The sequence below is a fragment of the Nanorana parkeri genome, unplaced genomic scaffold (assembly GCF_000935625.1).
Source record: "Nanorana parkeri isolate BGI_ZX_2015 unplaced genomic scaffold, ASM93562v1 scaffold591, whole genome shotgun sequence".
Taxonomy (NCBI): Eukaryota; Metazoa; Chordata; class Amphibia; order Anura; family Dicroglossidae; genus Nanorana; species Nanorana parkeri.
Genome location: NW_017306859.1, coordinates 894,290 through 913,239, shown reverse-complemented (window position 1 = coordinate 913,239; position 18,950 = coordinate 894,290). Strand labels below are relative to the sequence as shown.

At 41.7% G+C, this 18,950-nt stretch overlaps 1 protein-coding gene across 2 annotated transcripts in view; it reads right to left on the bottom strand.

Moving 5' to 3' along the window:
- Nucleotides 1-574: 574 nt before the first annotated feature.
- The window catches only part of GPBP1 (GC-rich promoter binding protein 1), a 28,551-nt gene continuing 10,175 nt past the window's right edge, over nt 575-18,950 (bottom strand). For both annotated transcript variants that reach the window (XM_018562680.1, XM_018562681.1), the window contains exons 3-10: nt 15,791-15,914; nt 14,792-15,015; nt 11,324-11,390; nt 9,020-9,195; nt 6,291-6,407; nt 5,911-6,095; nt 4,469-4,571; nt 575-1,321 (exon numbers count right to left, since the gene is read on the bottom strand). In XM_018562680.1, the coding sequence (XP_018418182.1) occupies nt 1,166-1,321; nt 4,469-4,571; nt 5,911-6,095; nt 6,291-6,407; nt 9,020-9,195; nt 11,324-11,390; nt 14,792-15,015; nt 15,791-15,914 (1,152 nt within the window). In that variant the 3' untranslated portion in view covers nt 575-1,165. The remainder of the gene's footprint in view (nt 1,322-4,468; nt 4,572-5,910; nt 6,096-6,290; nt 6,408-9,019; nt 9,196-11,323; nt 11,391-14,791; nt 15,016-15,790; nt 15,915-18,950) is intronic.

Below are 18,950 nucleotides of genomic sequence, written 5' to 3'. Positions count from 1 at the left end.
CGCTCTGCCAATTTGTGACAGGAGGCTAAGCGGTGTGGGAGGAGAGACGCCGGCCGTTCACAGCACTCTCCTCCTGCAGCTTTTGGCCGCTGGTGACAGTTTCTCTCCTCACCGCTGGGACACAGAGCAACGCCCAGCAGGGAGGAGAGAAATCACGGATGCACCGCTGTATCGGCCAGAAAATGGCACTTTCGGCATTATGCCAAAAGTGCCATTTTTGCCCAATATGTTACGGCGACTGATATATCGGTGCATCACCAATATACATCTCACAAACTCTAACGGGGAGATTTGCCAAGTGGATTTCCTAGCGGTGTGGTACTTTCCAGGTTTCACTTTTCCTGGTATAATATATGTATAGGCCAACAAAACAAAAGCCTTCTGATAATGGTTATAGCAGGGGATGGAGCCAGGAACTCCAATTCAGTGAATTTACTACCATGGTTTCCAAAAGTTAGAAGAAGCCAGTGGGCGATACCTCCTGTCAGCGCCTTTTAAAAAAACTTAAAATACTAGTTTTAGATGGACTGACTTCTGGCTATCAATTCAGGGATTGGTCAGAAGGAGACATATCTTATATCAAAATAGGTTTATTTTGAACAGAGTTTAGTCCATGTCACTTCACCAATGCCAGGCTCCACAGATACCCAAATAAAACTTTGATAGTGAAACAATGAAAACAATGCATTAAACCTGTGAAATTGGAGAAAAAAAAAGAAAAAAATGTTCAAGGCCTCAAAAAAAAAAAAAGGTTCTACTACACATGCTACATCATTTGTATGAGACTGCAGTGGAAGAAAACAGAACAAAGTATTGTCATTAAAGTGCTTATTTTTTTGTTTGTTTTGAAGATGTAGTTAACAAAAACCTTGGCAAAATACTATACAATTGGATTTCTTCGTTAAAGGAAGTTCCCTTTGTTACACGATCACATTGCCATTTAGTGAGAGGCTGCCAAGAGGAAATAGACGCTGAGCCAATCAAAATCCTCCAACATCTACAGTGTCCATTACCAATATGCAGAGACAGAGAGAGAGAGCACCAGCAAAACAATTTCCATGTAGAAGCGCAGTGATAGGATGAGCTCTGAACGACAGCAAAATGATTTTATTGTGTTCACAATTATCGTCCAAAAAAGACAAGTTCAGACTGGTCAGCCGGGTCCTCAGAAATCGTCATCTGATGTGTCAGTGCTGCTGGTCTCCGTGTCATCGTTTTCATCTGTGGTTGTGAAAGTACTGTTTCTCCAGGGATCGAATTTTAATTCAAATGAAAGCCCGTTTTTCAGGAGACTACTCTTCCTCAGCCCATTCTTCTGCAGCTGTGAAAAGGTAAAACACTTGCTCTCAACAATTCAACATTACCAACTGTCTTCCGAGATGCAGTAAAACCTTTTCTTTGTAGTTTGCTACACAAACCAATAAGGAACATTTGTTGTAACCACCGCAAAATCCCACGATGCAGTGCTCAGGCCTAGTGGCCAATTTTCAGGCCCACACAGTGTAGCACGACAGAGGAAGTGACATCATCAACCCCGTGTAAGCTCTGACACCATGTGCATCGCCTGCGATGGAGGAAGGAGCAGTGGGGGCGCGCTGTGAAGGGAGTATAAGAGGGTCAGGGGTTAGCTTTATAGAGACTCTGTCACTTTGCCCTATCTGGACTTGCTGACAGTCTCTTTAAAGTGAATTTCCACTTTTGCAGTGTTCCAAACTGAATTACAACTATTAATGAAATCTGTCAGCACAGTACAGGCAAGGTATATTATGGTAAATCCAGAGCCCCCTCAGTAGCTTTGCATAGGGAGAAACTAGGCAGATTTTTTTTAAAGTAAAAAAACAAATAAAAATATAAGCAGCAGTTTATTTTAACTTCTGATATGTAAATGAGAACATGTAACAAATAAAAATTGGTGTTAGCTCAATTTGGCTGAAAAGGTGGAAATACACTTTAAAGCTGCTCCCATCACACTGCAAGGGTTACATTTCTTGTTTCATCGGGGGTGGAGGGGACATAAAAAGCATCTATGGCCTTAGTCACACCGGCACTGTCATTCATACGGCATTTCTAAATGCATGCAATGATTTTAAATTTCAGTGCGTCCACTTGCATTTAGGTGCTTTCAGGTTTGTTTGTTTGTTCAGGTAACGATTTAACAATTCAAAGTTTATTAAGTAAATCAAAGTACACAGGTTCATGTCATTCACAATCAAATTGTACAGAAGACTTCAAATCAGCAAAATCAGAGTGAACATGCAGCAGTGTAAAAACATTAGATAAAAGAGCAATATCTTCACCTATAAACGAAACATTCTGTGTGGTTATAAAAGATGTAATTGTATTAAAACCGTTGAGAAAGTACACTGCAACCAAGGAGTTGTTGGTCACCAAAAATGCCCAACAGACATTCAGACCTTGGGGAAGGCAACATTACGGAAAATACATTTGGTAACATTTGGCCGAGAGGGTCTCATTTTGAGGCAACCCCATACCATGTGCAACATATCTCCATCTGCTACCTGACATTTAGGGCAAATGGGATCAGATTGTTTACCCATCTTCAGAGGTAAAGTAGGCCCTATGGAAGTGCCTTTACCCCTTCGTGACGGGAGACGTACACTGTACGTCCCGCCATAAAGGGACCAAATGACTCGTCACATACACTGTACGTGATGAGTTATTTGCTGCACTAGAAGGCTGGTAACCGCTGAGAATCAGCGGTTACCATTCATTAATGTATGCCTCACTATAGAGGCATCCATTAATGAAAGAGTTAACCTTTTTCAGACACCCGATACCTTAATATCGTGTGTCTGAGAGTCAAAGCAGAGCGGACACACATGCCGGCTTTTGCCGGCATTATGACAGCTCATATAGATCGAGAGATATCTCTCTCAAGCTATACTGGCTTTTTTTTTTTCCTTTCACTTTCAGGAATAGATACATAATGTATCTATTCCTGAAAGAAGAATGTTTCAGTTTTCTGATGGTTGTTGGAACAATCAGAAAACTAGTGACAGCTGAATCCTGAACTGCTGCAGGATCAGTGTCACTAACTTATTATCGGCTGTTCTGAAGTTTGAAGCAGCCTGATAATAACCAAAAATGTATTAATTTATCAAGCAGTAATAGTGAGATTAATTCACAATGACTGCTTGATATAATTAAATAAATAAAATAAAATTTTTAAAGTTTAAAAAAAATTGTGAAAAGTGTAAAAAAAATAAAATAAGGGACAAATAAATAAATGTATTTATTGCATTTTTTTTTAGCTGTGCTGGTTTTGTAAAAAAAAATACTACAAATCAAAACTGAGGAAAAAGTGTTTTTTTACATTTGTTTCCTCCTTTTTTTTATATTTTATTTGTCCTAAGTGAGGCGTTAGACACACATATGTGATATAAATATGTAGCCCTATCTGTCCTCTAAAAAACAATATATAATATGTGTGGGTGCACTTTGTAAGAAAGTATATTACTGACGTGGAAGAATCACACGGCAAAAATGTCAAAAGTGTGTCAGTTATTTACAAACAGAAACTAAAAACAAGCTCAGTCATGAAGGGGTTAAAAGGAGACCTATGAGGTGAGTGCTTTTCACTCACCTCATAGTTCTAGCCGACCTGTGACAATGAGACTGTCACAGGTCGGCTCAGTGGATCGGGAGGTGAGTGAACACATGCCGGTGTTCGCTCACTTCTCGATCCTGTCGCGGCTCTCTGCCATGACAGGGGAGGGGGATGGATTCCCCCCTCCCCGCTCCGTTCCGCCAGCGCTGACTGGCGGAACGGACGGTGGATGGGCGGGTACAGCTGGCTCTGCCTCTAGATAGGCAGAGCCAGCTGTCACTCACGCAGCTGGGCGGATCTCAACATCGATGTCGGGATCCGCTGCGGCGAGCGAGCCATAGCCGTATTTGTATTCCATTGCTCCTGTGTTCAGGAGAGATTGGATGGTTTTCCCCGCAGTAGGATACTATAAATCCAGACAGTTGGATCAGTACTTTTTGGAGTGCAGAAGGTTAAACTATTACCCCATTCAGTCCAAACTAGGCCTCGGTCAAATGTACAAATTGAATGTATATTAAGTGGCAGGTGTCGGATACTCCAAACTATTGCTTTAGAGCTAAACAGGACCTAAAAGTACCTTTAGAGTAAAATTGATGTATATATTTTTGTCTCACTCTTGCCTATTGAGGACCTGTAGGAGAAGTCAGAAAGTGTTCAATTTCTGAGTGACACCAAAATGGATTAGTTTGTGAAGTCTGTGGTATAATTTCCATGCACTCCGACATCACCTCCTATGATGCAGTACCAGCATTCCTGCATTGTAAGTGAGGATGCCAAGTGCCTATCCACAACCTAGAGTGTCAGAGAAAAAAGCTCCAGCTACAGGGGACGTCCCACTGCATGGGTCTTTTTTTTTTCTAATTCAAGGAAAGTGCATTATTCACTAACATAGAACATTACCTGCTGACTTATCACCTGGAACTCCCTCATCTCATCTTCTGTTAATGGTGCATACGTCTCATCGTTTTCACTGTCTTCCTGCCAGCCCATCTCCTTCAACAACCTGAAAGTCGCAACAGAAGTCACTACAAGGTTATGTTGGGTCATCTGATTAACACAAGCCTTCTCTATGCCTTCTAAAGTGAGAGATGTTAGACCTCAAGTCCTAATCACACAGACATGGCTGAATTCTAACATGTTAACACTAACCTAAAGGGCATTCAATTTACCAGACATTTACAAATCCTGCTACTACTGACCTTTCAATCCATAAATGCTAGGTGCCCGACTGCCATTCTGATCAATCACCCACTTTGCGTAATGGACCAAGAATATGTATGCAGAGAAGGAGCTTCTGATGTCACAAAAATGGCTTGCTAGATCTTTGTCTCAGGTCAGAGACTTAAAGTATTGAAACCAGGGCAGCACAGTGGCGTAGTGGTTAGCACTTCTGCCTTGTAGCACAGTGGGTCCTTGGTTTGAAACCTGGCCAGGTCACCATCTACAAGGAGTTTGCATGTCGTTCCTGTGCTTCTCCGGGTACTCAGGATTCCTCTCACACTCCAAAGACATGCTGGTAGGTTTTTCGGCCCTGTTTGTATGTATGCATGTGAAATAGGGACCTTAGATTGTAAGCTCCTTGAGGGCAGGGACTGATGTGAATACGAGTTGCGTAAATTGACGGTACTATATAAATACCAATAATAAATAAATAAAATAAACCATCAAAATAACAGGCAAGCAAGTGTCATTTTCAGGAGAAGGTAAGAAATAGCAGTGCCTGTATTTTCCAATGTACAAGCCTCATTTAGCTCCAGTCTGGGACTGCTGAACAGAGATCCTAAACAGCGTATATGCTGTAGGTTTAGAGAAGTTCTTTGGAGGCTTCAACAAGTTTCAAGCAGTATCCATAACTAAATACCATCTGTATTTGGAGAAAGCAAGCTACTAGATACCAACCTCAAAAGTCTATTCCAAATGAATTTTTTTTCAATTGTATATTAAAGTCATGGCAGTAAAAAAAAAAATTTGGTGTATGTTTGCAAGATTAGATAAGCCTTCCTTGTTATAATGACTTACATTAAACGAAGATCAGACCATATTTTAAAAGGGCTATTAATGCAAAAACTAAAAATATTCCTCACAGTTCACAAAACTTTTCTGAGAACTGCATTTTAAAGAGTACAGGTGGTAACAAGTGTGAAGCTCTGTAACTATATTTACTTGATGCCTTGTCTCTGATGGAAGAATGTTGGTGGATGAGCAGCCGACAATCCACATGAATGTGAGCACATCCAAAGAATAATCTGCTGGATCCCACCCACTGGTGCCATCAAACTGGGCTGGGTGCTGTCTAAAGAAATTTCACAAGTTGATGGGTGACAAGGCAACACTCAGCTTACCTGTGCTCTGCTTCCAGTGAACTTGATAGAACAACCTCCTGAGGGAAAGTAGAAGACCGTGTAATTTGTCTGGAAGTGAAGGAATTTCCGATCCCTTGAGGGATTTCAATCTGATCAAAATTCAAGTTAATGTCACGTTCCTGACAAATGTTTATTCTATTAGAAAAACTGGAAGAATCAACCTCCTGTAAGAACACAAGAAGAGATTAAAGTATATATGAAGCCAATTTTTTTATTCATTTTTTTAAATGCAAAAAAAAAAAAAATGGTTAAAACTCCTGCCAGGCATTTTTTTGCAAAATGTCCCATTGTGTCCCATTAATTACATTTCCCTTTTATATCCTCCAAGGTTTCTAAATTCATTACTTATACACAGTTACCTCTTGCACTGAAGTCTGAGATGCATCTGTCAAGTCACTATGTACAGTTCTATTTGGCCTGAAGGTTTCACTAGAACTTCCAATCTTGTTCTCGTCCAATAGTGCATTACTGTTCCCCTACAACAAAGATAACAAAAAAGAAAACATTACAAATGCTGCCAGTGAAAATGTTCCTCATCTTTGAAATCTAGTTCACTTCTGTCTAAAGATGCCAACATTAGGCTTATGACTATCAAAGACACTTTGCTTTGGACCGAATGCATCAGTATCTGGCAACCCCCAACAATCATGGCCATCAAACAACCAGGATGCATTCTTGTAAATATGTGACGTGACCACTTCTATTATCCCATGTATGGTTCAGATGTTCTAACCAGGTAGCTGAAGTCTAGATCACCATTTATGGCCTAATCTACTACCGTTCAGATTTGAACGCAACAGTTAGGCATGAAGGCAGCACAAACTGCCAGTGTATGGTCATCTTTCTAAGGTATCATACAGGACCTAATATACACATTATCTAAAATCCATTAGGTGCAAACATGAGGCCAATCTAAAACCGTTATATTCGTTTAAATACCCAGTCTACCCAAAAAAGAAAAGATTCCTTCTCTGGCTCCTGAACACTCTCATGACCCACCAAGAATGCAAGCTTTCACAAGTCTCCGCAGAAAGGAATTATCGTTTTTTTGTGGAACTAGAACCTCACCAACCATGGTGTGCAACCAGTTGTAGTTTGACTTCTCAAGATCGTTCCTCCAAAATATCGATCACCATACATGTCTTGATGTAAACTACACCCCTCAGTTGTGCCCAGATCCACAAAATAAATGCAGATTTAACAGTTCCTTCCCTAAAGAAAGGTCTGCAGTAGCTCACAGACAGAGGACATGTTGTACCTCAGGCAGATGGCTAATATGGTTGTATGTCCCCTGTTCATTACACCAACATCAAATACATTTCCTTAACTTTAACCTTAGTACAGTTCCCAGAACTCTTCCCCCCTTTTAAAAAAAAATATTTCAAACAGAATAATTACAACACACACGCATATAAAAACTAGATAGTAAACTGGTCTCATACCTGTACAATTCAAAAGAAGCATATAATTAAAAAAACTAGGGATGCACCGATACTTTTCGAGTAACAGTGCCGATACTTGGCATTTTCATGAGAACTAACAGGGTTGCAGCTGGGACCTAGCTCTGGTGCTCCACCACTGTCCTGAAATCATTAGTCGATATTGTTTTAGAAAAACTGTCACATGACAATAAACAAAAATGTATCAGTACTTGTATCTGTGAGGACTTGGACAAGTATCAGTACTTGTACTCGCAAAACTGGTATCTGTGCATCCCTTTATTTATATTTATAAAAACGAAATCATACATTAAAACAGAGATGTACAAATGACAGGAGCTCCGTGTGCTCCTTACAAATGACAGCTGCCTCCTAACTTTTGTATTTTTCTCTAGTCTAGTCTTGGAGCTGGAAAAGTATCTGTACTTGTGCTGTACTTGGTATCGGTGCATCCCTAAAAAAAAACCACTCATGCAGGTTTCATCATTGAAAAACACAATTGATAATTAGCTCTTGAGTTATAGGCGGCTGACATTAAATGCAATTCTTGACTTTTCCTGTGAAAGTCAAACTTTGCCCACCCTTTACTGCCCCTTGTGCCTTTCTATAGGCCTGTGTCGACAAGTGAATGCAACTTGCTTCCAGATGCATTTCACCTGCATTTGAGAGCAGCTTGAGGTGCTTTTGAGATCATTCACAGCTCACCCACAGGAATATTTTGGAATCAGGGCTAAGTCAATGTGTTATTTGTGGACAAAAATATATAGTTAGAACTAAATGTCACAAATATGTGTCATATGTGTTGCAAGTTCACAATAACGATCACAAGAAGGTTGGACATAACTGTGCCAAAAAATATGGGTGTTTGTGAAAGAAGGAAAGCAGGTGTGAGGTGTAACCTGAATAAGTTACCTCACAAGTCTGATGAAAATTTTATGAGAAATGGCTAACAACTCAAATTCCATGAATGTAATTGAATTGTTGGAGGAATTTCTGCGTGAGAGAAATAATAAATGGACGGTAACTAGCCGGAGAATGAAAGTCCCAGGCCACACCATCGGTTCATAGTAGCAACTCCTCAGTGCTGAAAGATGGAAGAGGAGGTGGTGGAAAGAGATTTTGTACACAAAAGAATATGTAAAAGAATAGCAAATTAACCACAAAAATGCACTTTTAGTCTGTACTTCACTCAATGTCACTCTGGAATTTACACCAATTATATAACCCTATTGTAATTTATATGTGACATTTGTATCTTTTTTATATTGCAAATTCAGATTGAGCTTCCTTATTCAATATTTATTTGTTTTTCTTCAAAATGAAAAATCACAAACGTCTGACAATATAAAACTCAAACATTGCGCACTCATTATCCAATGACACTCCCTACTTCTGCATCTGGCTTACTTTTTAGAAGGTTTTCAACTATAGAAATGATACACATGACTTTTGTTAATTTGCCACAAAAGACGCAACACTTCTAGTATTGGCGCACTAGTAAAACTACCTAGTTTGTTGAAAGAGGAGAACCCTCCCTCTTAAATAGAGTTATTGGTTTATTATATGGTGCAATGTTCCATCCCCGTTTAAACAAATGATAATTCCCCCACTGTCCCTTCACAGAAAAACAACGCAGTGCATCACGTTACCTTTGTAGGACTAGAATCTTTAGTTTCTAGATCCTTAGAGTTGTCCATCCCATTCTTCGCTGGTGGAATGCGGGTACTTGTTGTAATCGGATACCCAGAAAATGAGAAATCATCTTTCATCCCTTTTCTTATGACCAGCATTCGAGAACTTCTAGATTTAGAATTCAAGGGGTATTCTGCATGAAATAAAATTGTCACAGAACACAGTTTAAAAAAAACAACTGATTTTATTAAGATTTGCAGAAGGATCTAAAACTGCATTGAAAAATAATCTTTTCTGAGTTTTTTTTATTTACCATAGTTGCATTCACCTTAATCATTATTCACAGGAAATACGTTATTTTATTCATTTAGAATAGCAATCAAAGTTTCATAAGATTAACATGCATACCGGTATAGTAACATCCTATAAAATTAAGGAGATACTGCATGGGCAAGGTAACACTGTGCTTGGAAAGGGCATCTCTGACCACCTTATACTCTCCTTAACTGGGCTCCCTCAAAGTTCCTTGCTCCAGTGCAGCCAAGAGTGGTGAATGGGACATCCCTTCCCTGGTCATCACTGGCTGCTAGGCCCGTGCACCATTTGAGGGAAGTAGGTGAAATGCTCCACCATACCAGTGCAAGGTTGACAGTGTTCCTTAATATCCCTTTTAACTATTTTTCCCTGCCAGGCATGCATGCCCCACAACAGCATTATGCAGCTACCTTTGCAACTAGCCTCTGTATGTCTTGAAGCAAAACCATGCTTTGCCTATGCAAAGCAAATCAATAGATTAATTTTAATCCCGCTAGCCACCTGCATATACTTACCTTTGCTTCACTTTACCACCGCTCCTAAGCCACTGGGGGCAATGACAAACAGCCTGTAAGATCAGAGTTTAAGCATACTAAGGGCTACGGACCCTCTCTACCTCCCAGTGATGGCATGGGCAGGACACTAGTTTGCTTTTATCATGAACTTTGAGTCATCCCTTTTTATTCATAAACACATGCGAGCAAGAGTTGCATCTCTACCAACAGGAAGTATGCTGGCTTTCAGCATTTTACTTCTATGTGCCAGCATCCTTGACCTAAAAACAATCAACACATTCAGATACAAATAAAAACCAACCTGGTTCCAAGCTATTATCATCTTTCCTGATCAAAGTACAATACTGTGCTGAAATTGTGTTCTGCTATAAAAGATACCATGCAAAACTTCAATGCCAGTCGCAGAGCACCATCATTGTCCCTCTCAAAGGAGAAGCCCCTACATTGATGTGAAAAAAGAAAAAACGCTGTCCGTGTTCTAAGTGCTTGAGGGACAGAGCTGTTTATGCACAAAGAACAACAGAACTAAAAGCAGAACATGAAAGGATGGATTCTACAGATGTCAAGAACCTTGAACACGCTGGATACAATATAGTACATGATTGCTGGAAGAATCCACAATATCCACATGGCAACAAGAACCTCTTAGGACAAGTACTTGTTTACAGAAACGCATTAAATGGAAGTAGATCCACTTCTGTTTGTTCATCAATATGCCTTTTTATGTACAAATTAGGGATGAACCAATACCGCTTTTTCGGTCTCAAGTCTCGTCCATACCGAGTACCGATATCAGTGTTTCCACTGGCATGGAGCCAGCTTCCCGGGCAATCAGGAAGCCGGGCAGCGGGTAATGACACACCGCCCGGCTTCCTGATTTCCCAGGAAGCCGACTCCATTTTTGGCCGGCTTAATGCTGATTGGCCAGGAAACTGGCTTGCCAGCCAATCAGCATGGAGCCGGCTTCCCACTTTATCAGGAAGCCAGGCGGCGAAAAATTACCTGCCTCCCGACTTCCTGATTAGCCAGGAACCTGACTCCATGCTGATTGGCTGGAAAGCCATCTTCCCAGTCAATCAGCATGGAGCCGGGTTCCTGACCAATCAGGAAGCCGGGAGGCAGGTCATTACTCGCCGCCGGACTTCCTGATTGCCCGGGAAGCCGGCTCCATGTTCCCCTATGGCACTGCTGGTCAGGGGAAATCTTCCTCTGACCCCAAGTTTCGGTATCGGGGAAGGTACGAGTAATCACCCAAATACTAGTATCGGTATCTGTGCATCCCTAGTACAAATTATAAGAAACACCACATTAGTGTTGATAAAGGGGCAAAGCATTGCAGAGGAGCAGCTTCTATTTTTTGCCAGTATCATAACTGAGAAGGATTCCATTGCCGAGTGCAAACTAGAAATCTTCATAACTGAATGATGGACATATTTCAGGTGACGGATACTTTTTCATTTTCCATTTGGTGATTTTAAAGCACAGACTCACCCCACACTCCAGCAGAGAGAGACTTATTTTGGTTCACTTCTTTGTCATGCTCAGGGTTTAGAGAAGGCTGTAAAACACAAAATACAAAAATGTAATCAAAGTAACATACTGCACATTCCATAAAAAAAAACCGGAAACACAAGACCTTAAGGCCTCATTCAAACGGAGCATATACGTACATGAGGCATGCAGGCCCGCAAACAGGCCGATCCCGCGAAGGACCGGTGCTGCGTGTAATCACACACAGCAGCCTGTTCTTCCCTATTGGGGGACGCGGCTGTACACGCTGGTCATCCACACACCTGAACTTGCACTTGGACGCACAATCTGATTGGAGACGCTCTTAAGGCCTTTACCTTTGCCATGCTGGTCTATCACTTTCTTTCTCATCTCTTCAGACAACCCTCTCCTTTGCATTCTCTGGTTTCTGTTCAGTGTGTTGCACACAATGATACCAAACAGCAGAATTACTTTCTCTATTAAAATAAGCTGATTGATTATAAGATTGAAGGCACGTTTGATACGAATTACCGAAAACAGTTAGTTTGAAATATCTTGATGATCCAGTTACGTATAATGTATATTTCTAGTGGTGCCCAGGCCAGTGGAATAAGCCATGGTTATCTTTTTTCACACTTTCTTTGCTTTCCTCAGACATACCAAAGCAATGCAGGTATACATGACAATTGATTTTAATTTCATCACTTTCCAGGTGGAATAAAGCATTGTTTCAATCATCTGCAAGGTGGCCAATAACTGTGCACGTCTGTACGTAGTTAAATATTTTCTCCAGTAAATATTAAATATGACTATTATGTAGTCATTTATCCAGCCAACAAGTGCAGCCTCTAGGCTCCTTTTTCTGCTCTCTCTCCCTATCATGTGTTGAGTAAAAATTGATATTTATAAGCTGAATTGATGGAATCAGGGCACAGACTCCTTATCTCTTACGAGGTGGCTCAGTTCCAGCATTCAAGGAGAGTCACCTCTTGATCTTGTCAGAAATCCTGTTAGCTGATAACGTCCTGCACTCTCTGCCTCTACTGACTGTCATCAGCAACATTGTTCATAGCCATCTTTGTGGACTACAGAACGTCTCCCCTTTATGTTATGGAGAATAGGAAAGGGGAAGAGTTTTTTTAAGCCTCTCCGGTTTCTTTTGTCCTGATGCAGGAAGGTGAGTGACTGAAAGTGTGTTACATGCAGAATCACCAGGTAAAAATAAATGGAAAAGGCCACTACATCCAAGGACTGGCAAGTTGCAACATATTCCATTTTGGTTTTGGATTTAGATATACTTTAAGTATTGTTCATACAAACACAAAAATATATATATTTGAACTATATAAGAAAGAAAATACCAGTCTAGTTTTCAGGCAGCAGATGAAAGCATCCAATAAGCTAATGAAGCTATCAAGTAATAAAACTGTGCTAAAATCAAAACTTATTTTTAGTTTTGGATTGAATGAGGAAAGGGAAGGGATGCACCGATACCGATACTAGTATCGATATTGGTGCCGATACAGAGTATTTGGGTGAGTACTCGTACTCGCCCAAATGCTCCGATGACTAGCCCGATACTTCCTGTATCATGAAGCCGGGCAGCGTGTCATTACATGCTGCTCGATTTCCCGATTGGCCGGGAAGCAGCTCCATGCCCTCTCGTCACTTGTGATTGCCATTTATTTGACGGCACAGACCTGGAGTAAGTAGGTGTACTGGAATCTCCAGCTTGGCTTTGACCCAGTAAATGACTGTGACCCAAAGCATTGAAAAGACACCTAGGAATCTAGCATTTTTAGAAGGTCAGCAATTGCGGCCTCTATCTCTTACAGTACAAGTGTAGTAGTACAGTGGTTTTGTACATGCTTTATTTATTAGGGCTGCAACAACTAAATCGACAATCGATTATTGAAAAAGTTGTCAACTTTTTCAATCATCGATTAATCGGCTTCCGATTGGTTGGCCCTGTTCACGGTTCCACACACGCTGCACGCCACACCTCCTCACCCCCTCACACTCGCCGCTGCCAGATCCGCTCGCATCCCCGCTCCACACGCCGCACCTCCTCCCCGCCTCACGCTCACTGCCCGCCCAAATCCACGATCAGCACAGGGACGTGGGGAGAAGAAGTAAGGAGGAGCAGGTGTGGGGGGATGACAGCCGCCGATAGACAGGCCCGATCTCAGAAACAAGTTGCTGGGAGACTGCTCAGGTAAGACTGCACTTTCCCACACATGGTTCTCTATAATGTATTGCTGGGATTTGTATTCCTCTATAGCGGATGGTACATGGTGCTGTATATTATACAAAGGACTACAAATCCCAGCAATACATTATACACTGTATGTATAATGTATTGCTAGGATTTGTTGTATTCCTCTATAGCTGGTGGTATTCTGCATTGCGCTGTATAGAGGACTACAAATCAAGGAATAATACATTATATAACGCAATGCAGAATAACACCAGCTATAGAAGAGTACAACAAATCCAAGCAATAGTACATTATACAGTGGTGCAATGCCGAATACCACTCGCTAGAGAGGACTACAACACCTAGCAATACTACATTATACAACGCAATGCAGAATACCACCAGCTATAGAGGACTACAAAACCCAGCAATAGTACATTATAAAGCGCAATGCAGAATACCGCCAGCTATAATGTACTATTGCTGGGATTTGTTGTATTCCTCTATAGCTGGTGGTATTCTGCATTGTGCTGTATAATGTACTATTGCTGGGTTTTGTAGTCCTCTATAGCCGGTGCCATTCTGCATTCATTGCTGTATAATTTTACACTTTCCATTTCACTATATTGCACACCACACTATCTTTTTTTTCTTTTTTACTTCCACCGCTCCAAGCTTGCTCCTGTGATGGACTGCAATCTCAATAAAAACTAGTAGTCCCATCACTGGAGAAATTTTTTAAAATGTATTTTATTTTTTAATCCGATCAACCGATTAATCGAACTTAATAATCGGCTAACTAATCGATTTTGAAAATAATCGTTAGCTCCAGCTCTATTATTTATTATGGCAAGATCTAAAAAAATTACATGATAAAATAGGATTTTTTTAGTCACTATAAAAACCTTTTCTTGGACTGCATTGAGGAACACAGGAAGTTTTTAAAACAGCAGAGCTGAAGAACAGATGTCCATACTCCTAGGACACTAGGAAAAAACTAAGGCATACTGGTGGTAGGAAGGGTTATCACTGTCTGGCCTAGAATTTTTCGTTTGCAAGTGTCCAATCTTCCTATAGGCAGCAGTACAAGCCGAAGCTCAAAGACTTCCTGTGTCCCGCAATAGGAGAACAACTTTTTTTATAGTCCGGTAAATATAAAATATTGCATATATAATTAGTATGCTTTCTTCCATCAAGCCAACAGGTGGAATTCTTGGCCACACAAGACAGTGTCAACACCAAGATTCATGGTTTTCTCACTATCTACTCACAAAATCTTCAGCTTCAAATTGCTTGCGTCTTTCACGATCTTCTTTTCGTGTTGCTTCATTCTCTAAAGAGCTACCTTCGCGATGTCCATGGGTTTTACTTCCATGGAATGTGCTACTTCGAGAGCGGGAGCCCGTACCATTAAATGTACCGCTATGATTTACGTTCTCCGATCCGTTCCTGCCCTGTGAGCGCCACCCATTCTTTTCTTTTCTTCCAAAATTACCTTCAAACAGAATAGAAGACGGCAATGGTAGCTTGTGTGGAGACATGCACGTTTAACAATTCAGTAAGATGACAATTTTCATAACATTATAAAGCGAATGTTTTTGCTGTTTGCTAAAATGATTTTGGTTCCTCCAGCAAAATCCAGCAGAACTTCAAGGTCAAGCATGTATCAGTGTACACAGGAAGAATTTTTGTTGACAGAAAAGCCTTTGCAGCCTTCTTCACAGGCCTGAAACGACCATGCAGAAAATTAAAGTCAGATATTTTTTCTCTGTAGTCAGTGAAAGCCCCAAAAACATGGAAGCCAGCACAAAATGATAGCCAGGTAATGCAATCCAATAAAACAGCCTCTCACTGCCAATCTTCACCCGCTGGGTGAAGATTGTTAGTGTGCCGCCGTTGTTTGGATTGCATTTGTTATGGAGTATGGACACTTCACAGGTCAGCACCTGCAAGGAAACACAAGCAGTGGAACTGCGATGAGGAAAGAGCGGTGGAAGTCTCTCTGCATTCATATGACAGCCAGGAACTTGCATTTTTCAGACAGAACGGTCAAAAATGGCAGCCCACATAGGTCTCTCATGAGGAGTGTACTTTAAACTAAACATGTGTTAGGATTGAATTATTGTAAATTAACTTTTAGTGGCGGGTGTTCCGAGTTGCTGCCTGACCTCACATGCTGAACTCTGAAGATGGGAGACAGTAAGTGAGGTCAAGCAGGTGACAGGTCAGAAACTTGCAGACTTTGGATATCAAACTAATATTAAATATACCTCCATTTGAACGACCAAGAGAAGCATCAAATGCATCAGACGAGTTGTGACGTCTACGGGTCACGCTGTAGCGGCTGTCTGGATGTGCCCCATTGTCAGAATGTTTGTCACTGCCTAAAAAGGTCTGTAGGAAAGAAACATAAAGAAAACTTCCAATTAGAGATGTATTTAAGAGGAATTAGAAAAACAAATAACTCAAATTTCAATCATCACTGGAGGAAAAGACAATACATAATATCCACCCCTTACGGGCTAATCGTCTCAATGTAACAGGTCAGTTTTGCTTCATTAAAATACATATTTATTTTACCATGTTCCTCGCCTTCATCATTTTTGTGAAACACACACTTCCAAACCAGAGTCCAGCCTTTGCTCAGCCTCAGTGGGAAGGGGCAGTGGGCACGGTTATCTAGCAAGTCTTTTCATTGAATCGGGCAACCACATTTCCCAAAAAAACATTTCCGCATAGTGGGGCGTTTAAGTGGGAGTGTCATGGAAAGTCCTTTGAGTGGGTTACTGATGGAACTGACTGACAGAATCTGCATGTAATGGATAGGGAATATGCATCGGAAGAATTAGAGCCAGTGACTACAACGTCATGACATCATGTTGTAGTCTCTGATGGATGTAAAGTGTGACAACAAGCTATTTTAATTCATGGGTAGGTAGTGAGAATTTACTATACTTGTCAAGTAAACAAAACACCAAGGGGCTGCTGTATGAAACTTCACTCCTAGGTTCCATCTAGTGACCATAATCTTGTGTGAACAGGATATGCCCAGTTGGGAGGAAGTTTTATACATCAGCCCCTGATATAGGTGTGTAGTTGTATTGTTGAATTACATGGATTATTTAAAAGCGATATGAAAGTCATAAGATTTTTAAAGGAGCACTATGGGGTCAGTGCTTTTCCCCATAGTTCTCCTTAGGGTAGCGGGGAGGACACAAACTAGCGTCCTCCCGTCACCCAAAGCTCAGTATACCGCGAGCTACAGCTCCCGGTATACTGAGACGCCGCAGCCGGGATGGATCCCGACATTACTGTCTGGATCCACCCAGCTGCGTGAGTTACAGCTGTACCCCAGTAGAAAGGTATCATGGCACACTCACAAACCAGCATGCAAAACAACTTGTCTCACCACTAAGGTTAATAACAGAGGTTTGGATACACGTCTTCTGCAGAAAATGTGAAAGCCGCACAGCCGCGCCAAGGCACCTCCTTATAGTGCGGTCCTAACTCTAAACTATGAGAGTCTCCATCTTGGAGCACATGGAGGCAGAACATTTCAAATTGGGTGCAGGTTTGTCAGGAGGAAGCCCAACCTCCTTAAAAGGCACAGGAACTGTTTTGCTTTACAGCTGTAACCGCCCCATCTGTTCCGCCAGTCACCGCTGGAGGATCGGACAGGAGAGGGGGGAAATCCCTGCAGGGAGCCGTGAGTGACAGTCACGGCTCTCTGCAGGGACAGGATCGAGAAGTGAGCGAGCGACGGCATGTGTTCGCTCACTTCCCGATCTATTGAACCGACCTGTGACAGTTTCATTGTCACAGGTCGGCTAGAACTATGAGGCCAAGTGATTTTCACTCGCCTCATAGTTCTCCTTTAAGCCATTTCAAATGCTGATAAATTCACTTACAATGGATGCTGCTCTTTGATGGCTAAAAGTGTGCAGAATCAGCTGGTCCCCTGAGCACTGGCCCCGATATCCTGTTTTAGGGTGGCTCCTTTCCCTTGCAGGGTCTTATGGAGACACCCTTGTGTATACAAGTAAGCTGTGTGTGTCTCCACACCCACAGAGGCACAGCAAGGCCATCCACTCCACTGCTCCCCCCTCCCTCCCTTCTCCAGACTAGTACATGGACAGCTACTGGAGACTTCTTGGAAAGGACAGGAAGTTCAGGGAATCAGAGTTGAAGCTGTTTGGAACCACGGTGACTGCTAGTGTTTGATCAAAAATTAAAAGAAACACTTTGTTGGGCAATGTATACGTGTTTGACGTGGATTCATTATATTTAAGCTGGGATCTCTGTGATAAACCAGCTCTACTCAAGGTTTCAAATGATCTGAAATGAAGAAACGGACAACTCTCTGCTCCCCAAGGAGATGTATGTATCCTGCTGCAATCTCTGAACTGTAAAGGGGGGGGGGGGGGAGCAGAGAACCGCCCCGCCTAGTTTTTTGGGTTTCCTGTGTCCAGTGAAGATTTGACATCAGGTGTCTAAAGCCAAAATGTATTTTTTAGTTTTAAATAGATTTAGTTAGAAGCCGTCTGTTTTGCCCTCCATCACCAGTTTGGAAGATCCCCCCTCCTGACTTCCTCACCCAGAGACACAAAAGGAAGTGACAGGAAAGCTCCATAGTAAATGGCAATCTTCTTTTAGACAGTTGTCATCAGAACAACATTTCCCCTCTATTACAGTTTAAATAGCCTTTTTTTCTGACTATCTGGAGAGTATGCTGGGGATATTTTGTGTTCCCTGTATGGCCTTGCCCCTGTGCACCTTTCATTTTCCTAGATCCAAATTTATCTGAGCAGCTGCCATTTCTGCTTTGTTGACACATACTGGTGTCATTGAGCCTGGCCTTTCGGTGTGAGGCTACCTCCAAAGTATACCTGATTTCAATTTATGCATTGCTATATATACACACACCGATTAGCCATAACATTTTGTAGGTCTCCCTTTTGCTGCCAAAACAGCCCTGACCCATCGAGGAATAGATGCCACTAGACCCCTGAAGGCATTCTATGGTATCTGGCACCAGATCCTTAAAACTCTTGTAAGTTGTGAGGTGGGGCCTCCATGGATCAGACTTTTTTTTCCCGTACTATAGATTATTTTTGATTGGATTGAGATCTGGAGAATTTGGAGGTCAAGTCAACACCTCAAACTCATTGTTGTGTTTCTCAAACCATTCTTGAACCATTTTTGTAGTGTGGCAGGGCGCATTATCCTGCTGAAAGAGGACACTGCCATCAGGGAATACTGTTTCCAAGAAGGGGTGTACTTAGTCAGCAATGTTTACATAGGTAGTGCAATGTTTACGTAGGTAGAGTCAACATGGGCACCCTGACCATTCTGCGGCTACACGTGATGAACTGCATGTTCAAAAGCAGGGTTGCCTTGTCGCACTCCTTGCTGGAGATCCCCAATCCAGAA